Raw genomic sequence first — 8,723 nt, forward strand, 5'->3', positions numbered from 1 at the left:
TCACTTGAGCTTTCAGCTCAGGTGAGCTAAAAATGGATCTCTCTGTTTTATTTTCAACATAAAGTAGTGTTTCTGAATTCTAGTTAGCACCTGTTGGTCTTTGATGAGCTTTCTCCTCTCTCTAATATTCAAAAGCTCTTCACTCAGAAGCGTGTCTGGTGTTATAGGGGATGGAGTTGTACATGATACGGTAGTAGAGGGCCGAGTTACTGATGCTGATGTTGAAGAAATTGTTGATGATGATGATGATGATGATGAACAAGTGGAGGAAACAGTAAATGATGAAGAAGTAGTAACGGATGGAATGGGCAATGGCGATACAATTGCAGCTGATGTTGATGAAGCAGTGTGGCTTGGAGGCAGCAGTAGGAATAGGCTCTCTAAATCACCAATAATTATGATTTTTATAGTACTATTTGATGTTTGAATTCTTTCAACATGTAATTATTTATCAATCTTTACTTGAGTCAATCTTTATTTCAATGACAAATATATTTTTACTCCATACCAACCTAACCCCAAAGATTCATGACATATCATGACCTTGCTGTTATGGAGGTCAAGGTCACATGATCTGATACCATATAATTAAAATGAAAATATTACCATAACTTGAAATTCCAAAAGCATCAACAATAACAAAATGACAGACTGATGCCAGACAAAATATGACCAGAGAAGCTCACCTGAGCCTCAGGTGAACTACAGTTTTTGATGCTCTGATACATTATGAAGTCTTATAATTAGCATCATATAAAGAATTCTGATATATAGCTCAATTGCTGCTCACTATGTTTTAAAAATATGCAATCTATTGTAAACATCTGCTACCAGTTGTGTCTATTCCACTGGTAACGCCACACATACTAGGCCTCCCCTAAAAATTGTCCAGTACCAGCTGCTCGCTGGCACTTGGTGATGATAGTTTTTTCCCCCTCCTGTTTTGGGCCTCATGATAGCACTTCTCTTCTCTTTTGCTACAATTCAATGAAACATTGTAACATTCTTTATATAGATGTAATATCAAATTATCATAAACTTGGTAATGCTGATGCCAATTGTGCACTGTGCGATACATGTCACAATAGCTGATATCAATGACTGCTATTTATTTCCTTGTTACATTCAACATATCAATATTTTACCATGGTAAATCAGTGTTTTTACTGCAGTAAATCATTGTATGAACGTTTTTACTATAGTAAATTTTAATTTATGATAACCTTTTAAGATAATATCTTAGAGACCTTTTCCATCTTGTTAATCATTTCTTAAATACTCATTGCCTTCACTTTCATCAGTCAAAAGGGGGGGGGGGTGCAGCGAAATATTTTAATTTATAAGCTACTGTATTAATAGATATATTTGTATTTATATGGACTTATGATCTATTCATCAACTCCTTTTATGCACATACAGAGATAATCATAGTTTTAACACCATATTCATCATTACATGTAAACATGCATTTACCTCTCTGTTTGATATTCTGGTACTTCTTAATTTCTAACACACTTCTTTGGGCAGACATACATACTACACCCACCCCTCTTTCTCTCTCTCTGTCATTGACTCAATGAATAATTTCTGTTATAAATATAGAGGTATCATAAATTGATGGCATAAATTATTTCAGTAAGTTACAAGTTTTAGAAATTATTGTGCAAATTGTTTGATTTCTGATTGTGTAATTTATAATACAGGTATATAGAGGGGGGAAAATTACAATTATATTGAAATTGCATTGTTCAGGGGCCTTTTTTTTTTTTTTTTTTTAAAAACAATTGAATTATGAGCAGTTGTGGACAGGTCATTGCTATCAAAACTCAGGTATACCGGGCTTCCTCAAGATCTAAAGAACTGGCTGTTATTATTATCAAAACACCTCTCTGGGGTAGCCCCAGACCACAATGTCTGCAGATGTCACTCCACCTGAGATCTATTGTTAAATGTTTGATTGGCAGGCAGCTTACAATTTGGGGGTGTCAACTTAAAATTGGGTCTTTAAGCAATAAAAAAAATCTTCTATACCTAATTTAACATCTCCATAAATTGAGTTCACATTAAAATACTAACAGAATTCCCTCTATCAATCAACAAATAATTACATGATTGATCTTTATATAAATTTCCATCAATTTTTCATGTACATTGGAAACTATTGAACAACAAATATGATCTTTGAAAATATTTAAAATGTAATGTCAATGACTCAAATAATTTTGAAAATAGCTGCCTGGTTCAGTAATATGAAATATCTAATGTATACTACCACACTACTATGAATCATTATGCTAGTTACATGTACATGTAGGCCTTCATCAGTTTATACATGCTGTGACATTATTAAGTATGTGTATACATTTCATACAGAGTCATACCTGTGTACTATTCACAGTAATGTATAATACTGATTATATACTTGAATTTATAAAAACCCGGTCTTGCCAGAAGATATTTCTTTAGAAAAAAACAAAAGAATATATATGAATTATGTAACCTTAATTGTGTAGAAGATGAAATTTCATTTCCTCACTCATTGTCCATTCTATGTTGAAGAGAGAAATATGTTTTTTCTTATTGGTACATACAAGCTCAACAAATTTTTTATCTATTTAACAAATAAGGATAAATTTACTTGGTTGATGATTAATGAAGACAAACCAGTAATTGTCAAATTGAGTGAATATTAAATTGGCATAAAACTTATATTATACTGGTACATTCTTGAAATGTTGGGTCTTTGCCAATTATTGTGGTTGTGCCGATAATTATTTGTATATATTTTGTATGTTGAGTATTGAGAGAAAACGTGCATGTAAGTGCTAGATTTCATATTTAAATGAATGGATTTCCTGTGAGGGGAAAAAATACCACAGGTTATATAGACCTACTTACGCATTCAAGTGATTGACAATATCCTGCCAGGCTTTCGCCTTGTCTAAGGCAGTCCTGCCTGGCCCTGACAACTTCCCAAATAATAGGGACTCCCTTTTTTGAACTTCCTCAACAAGGATGATCTCGTCTCTTGAACTCCAGTTCGATTTCCTTTGCCTCTTCGCGCTATTCTCCTCTACCGCCATGGTTGTTAATGTATACAAGCAGACGACATAATTTCTTACCTTCATACTGAAAAGAGTTCCACCATCGACGGCACTTGATTCATCATCCGGGTAACAAAACAATTCGCTTGCGTTTTAGAAAATAATAAGCCGTCGATAGACAAAAAAGTAGCAGCAATAGCTTGCAAAAATTCAGTGCACGGATTAGCCTTCTTATGTGATCCAATTAAGTTATGAGGGGTTATTACCGGATCGATCACTCGATTGTGCGAAACGAGTGCGCCCAATTTCGTTACTGTGGTGGATCCTAACTTTTGGACAATTTGGTTTTTTAAATTTTTTTCTACGATTGCAAATTCTACCTCTACGCAAAAGAGTTCCTTGTTGCCATAGCAATTTAAGATTCTAGACTTAGACTTAAGTTAAGACAATCTTAGTTAAGATTTGCTTAAGTCCGTTTTGTGATCCATTAAAGTCAGCAATCTTAGCTAAGTCAAAATCTTAATTTAAAGTCAAAATTTTGACTTAACTTTAAGACAGTTTCATGATCCCGGAGCCTGGTGACTGCCGTTTACAGACACTGGGGTTTATAGCGATTCACAGAGAATTTGTCTCAAATCCAAATCCCTTCATATTGACATGAACAGCTCAAAAGTGATGTTCATTTATTATATTTATATTCATTTAGTAAAACACCCTTTGTTTACATTGCTTCTATTTTCTTGCATAAAACGAACTCCTAGCCTCTGTCACAGTTGTTATTGTGACGTATGACAACACATAGACATGACGTCACATTTCGTCTCACCCTGCCTTTTATCAACATTGCAAGGTGCACTGTATTTTGGAGGTAGGAGACTGCAAGATTAGGATGATAATCCACGTAAGTTTACAATCTTAATCCAAAGGTGTGACTTGCGAGATCTTTGTAACAGTTGTTCTATTTTTTTTCCCCAAATCATTACGCTCTCTCAGTCGCGTGCTATAAAGTGACTGATTCACGATTTCCCCCCAAATTTTCTTTTTCACTTTTAATGATCAAAACCTACTGTCTAATATTTTTAAACGATTTCACATAAAAATTAATGTTAAACATTATCACATACGCTCATTTTAGAGAGTTTGTTATTTGTTTTGTAAACGAAGATTGCGGTATTTATTGTTTACGAAATTTTCAAAAGAAATGGATATCGATCTAAGTTTATTATATCTTTCACATTTCAAGCATTCTTTGGGTAGAATGTGTCATCTAAAGGTTAAAATTTGTGACTATGCAAAATTAAGATGCTTTATATTACAAAATTGATATTTCACTGGTTTGTTTGTTTACATAAAAAGACTCGAGTCTTTGTTTACATAACACAGTTTTAAGGCTAAAATATTGCTATTGCTCTTGCATTCAGAAGGTCAAAATTTTGGCTGTCAACATTAAATGAGTTATATTTTTAATGATTAACATCAAAAATGCAAAATAGTTTTCTTCAAAAATCGTGAACCAGTCCCTTTAAGGAAAGTCCGTGCTTTTACGTATCCGGTTTTAAATTTTAAACACCGACTAGAAAGTTCCAGTTATAACTTCTTTGTCCGATGTTTGTAGGTTACGAAAACTGTACGAGTCAAATTTAGCATTCAAATGTGAATCTTAGATATATTTACCATGAATTATTATAGTATCAAGTCCGCACTAGTTCCAATGGTACAAAGCAATGTAATATCTACATTGATCTCTAAAAGGCTCATAGCTTGCAATCTAAGCCTGAACAAGTTAAAAATCATACATAGGCGTGACCCTGACAGTGGAATTCAAACTGTTTTTAGTGAGTTTGTGTTTGGTTCAAAGAAACCCAGAATTATAAATCCTCAGAAAATCATCAGCAAAGCTGTTGAATATTTGAACTCTTCTTCACAAGTACTTTCAAGAAACAAAATTATTTGTACATGAGCTTTAGTTGCTAGAATCTACACATATGTTACACTATATTCATTTTTTCTATAAGTATGAGATAACATGTAGGTATTTTTATGTATGATATGATTGATAGCCAAACAAAAAAAGAATAACACACACACCAAAAAAATTGTGAGAAAAAGGAAGGGAGGGGGAGCCCCCCCCCCCCCCCCCCCCCCCATTCTTGTGTTCTAATTGTCTGGTAGGACATAATTTTCAGTATGTTTTACACACACACATATATATATATATATATATATATATACAGTCATATTCTGTTAATCTTGATTTTAAGACTGTATTTGCTGTTACAATTTACTATTTTCAAAGTGTGCAAAGAATAATTGTAAAACTTAAATTTAAAAATGGGGGTTTACGTACTTTAGAGACCATTTTGCGAAATATCTCTGGTCAACTATGATAAAATATGTTTTTTTTTGTTAACCTTAGATATATAATGCTACATATTTTTAAAGAAAAACTGGCATGTAAACAATTTAGATTTTGAGAATTTTTCAAAATTGCGATATTCTGTGATTTTTTTCTGAAGGATGTGAGCAGATTAAACAGCAATTGTGTATGTTTTCAATTGAATATCTTTAAAAATTCTCTCAGTAAATGAATAGCTATTGGTATTTATACATTATAGCTTAATATGATGTGCTTTGGTGCATATTTTTAATAAAACATGAGATGATGCATTCTTGTGTTAAAATTTGGCTTTTGCATTTGGGGGTATATGTGCTCTGTAGCACGTAGTATAAAAATAAACCCGCAAAGGTATGTCTAATATGGGTGTTTTAGTTAGTTTATGAGTTGTTAAAGTTATTTAAATGAAAAAAAAAATTCATTGACAGAAATTTCTAATAGTATTTACCTACCTTAAGCTAGTTCATAATCCGTTCATAGTCAATGTGAACGGATTGTGTTGCGCGCTGAAATTGGTTGGTTCATAGAGGAAAATGCGATTTGTAATATAACGGTATGATGCGAAAGGAAAGGAGATTTATTGAATATTGTTTAACGTCCCTCTCGAGAATATTTCACTCATATGGAGACGACACCACTGCCGGTAATTTTTCAGGTGAATTGAAGGATATTTAGATCTACTTCATTTATATCAGAAATTCATATAAAAAACGTAGCCATCTTAAAGAGGATTGAATGATTAAATGATCGCAAAATCGATATCACTTCGTAAATAGATTCCAGATGACGTTTTTAAAACTGCTAAACAAATTAACATACACCAAATTCTATGTTTGCGATATTGTCTCATAAAAGGTGAAGATAACGAAGAGATCAATCTCATCTTGTCGTACATACAGAGGCTAAAATATACTCCACACAGTATTCATAAGTTTTGACTTTGCATGCATATTTGACCTTAAAGGGAAAGGCAATTCTAACCACATTGTTGCTTTTAGGAATAAATTATTATTTACTGGTATCGTAAATGAGTCTTTAACACAACCCTTTCTTAACAATTAAATCAATATTAATCCATCATATTTTAAATTACCCCCGCTAAGAGAGCGGTCACTGAGGTGTAATTTATTATGTCACAACGTCAGTTCCGGTTAATTTCATTAGCAGCACTGTAATCATGACAAGTCACGGACAGCTAAGTTTGGAGCCGTATATATTTGAGCCCGCTCTTTTGCAAAAAGACACCCCTTTTCACATCTCCTCTTCGCATTAGAGTAACTGCTTGACAGGAAGACATCAACCTATTTACAATGTATTCGTAAAATTTACAACATGCACGTCTTTGATTACATTAGAATCCCATCAAAACCGGAATAAACAGTGTGACGTCAAACTTGTTGAAAAAATAAACAAGAAACTTTAGTTTAAACCATAAGATATCTTATTTTTAACTAACAACAATAACTGTAAAAAGTTTGCGAGCAATTTTGAACAACGTGATGACAAAATCTCTATTATTTTTAGTTCTAATATATAAGTCGCTGTCGGAAGTGATGTTTTACGACATTTACTCTTTGTTAATGTGTGTAAAATTATGTTTCGGATAAATAGATATAAACTGAATTTATTTTCATTTTAAAAAACCAAAACAGTTTATTTTAATTGAATATAAGAAAGTGTCTATCAAATTAATAAATTACATCGTAAATAGCCATTTTTCGGTGTTGAGACATGTGCGGGAATGTCTCGACTTCTCGTCCTCAAGGAAGGATGTTCCGAGAGAAAAAAAAGGAATAGGTTGGGAAGAAACCAGGGCTTGTGAAATAGAAAGAAAGGAATAGGTTGGGAAGAAACCAGGGCTTGTGAAATAGAAATTTTAAAAAAGCAGTTGAGGCCATTTTATTCTAACAAATGGACTAAAGAAGTTCTGTGCCGAGTAGAATTTAAAGAAACAGAAAATGCATTTGAAAATAAAAGCATCAAATTGAATGACGAGATTAAAAGATGTTTTTGAGACAATTAAGTATGTTTTAGTTTAAACTTAACGTTTGCCATTTGAATTAAGTACTTAAATATGGAGAAAGCACCAGGGTTTTTTTTTCTCTGGAAAGTTGGTCAGGGCTAGTTGATGTAAGGTCAGGTCTAGTAAAAATCATTTGAAGTAGCCCGACTAGTCTAGTGCTCAAAAAAGTAAATGCCAAACCCTGCGTCCCCCTCGAGAATATTTCACTCACATGGAGACGTCACCACTGCCGGTGAAGGGCTGCAAAATTTAGGTCGATGCTCTGCGCTTATGTCCATTGAGCAGGGAGAGATCTTTATCGTGTCACACCTGCTGCGACACGGGACCTCGGTTTTTGCGGTCTCATCCGAAGGACCGCCCCATTTAAACGCCTCTTACGACAAGTAAGGGGTACTGAAGACCTATTCTAACCTGAATCCCCACGGGACTTGGTAAAATGTGTATCACAAAAGAAATCAATAAGTTTTTGGCATCATGGCAGATACAAATTTTGCATTAAAAGGGACTTGTTGTACAAAGCAATCACTTTGCTTTGCATTTCTCCCTGCAACAAAATCTGCCCATGTTGTTCCAATAATAGCTATATCACCTTGAACTTGCGCATCAATCTCGGTGTTCTCCAGGCAAAATCCCACTTCACCAACAAGTTCATGGACATCCTTACCTCTGATGCACTTGACCTCAAGAACTCTGCGTTGATTTTCCTTGGGCAGATCTATCACTCATCCATTACTTGATGTTCACCAAGGAAAACATGTGATGGGTATAAAGTAATGCTAGAAGGTCTTACCTGAATGTCTGTCACAGCACTCTATAACATAAGGTAGTCCTCAATGGCATCCTTTTCCTGATCAATACCCCACTGCAGAGCAAGTGGAAGTGTTTTATATACCTAAAATATGATTGATTTAAACGGGAAAAATATGAGATTGATCACTGTTCGTTATCTTCACCTTGCATGCTAAATCTCCTTTAGTTTTACAACAATCTACAACAGGCCCATGGATTATCAGCTTGTGTACCTGTTTCAGTTGGAGTCATCAATATGATTGATTGTATCTTGCTTAACGTCTCGCTCGAAAAATTTTCACTCATGTGGAGACGTCATCAAGACCGGTGAAGGGCTTCAAATTTAGGCCTATGCTCGGCGCTTACGGCCATTGAACAGTGAGACATCTACTGTCACACGGGTCATCCGTTTTTAAGGTCATCTCCGAGGACCCGTGAAATTCACATCTGATGCCGAGCGCTTGGCAATGGA

General features: G+C 34.3%; 1 protein-coding gene across 1 annotated transcript; it reads right to left on the reverse strand.

The window, feature by feature from the left end:
* Window positions 1-36: 36 nt before the first annotated feature.
* LOC130046550 (protein suppressor 2 of zeste-like) lies at window positions 37-3,083 on the reverse strand (the record flags this gene model as incomplete). The annotated part of the gene is given in 5 exon segments (XM_056141799.1): window positions 37-380; window positions 832-924; window positions 927-977; window positions 1,474-1,550; window positions 2,899-3,083. Coding segments are annotated over 5 exon segments (750 nt in total), but the record flags the coding sequence as incomplete, so codon positions are not given.
* Between the last annotated feature and the right edge of the window lie 5,640 nt (window positions 3,084-8,723).

Source organism: Ostrea edulis, chromosome 6, assembly GCF_947568905.1.
Source record: "Ostrea edulis chromosome 6, xbOstEdul1.1, whole genome shotgun sequence".
Lineage (NCBI taxonomy): Eukaryota > Metazoa > Mollusca > Bivalvia > Ostreida > Ostreidae > Ostrea > Ostrea edulis.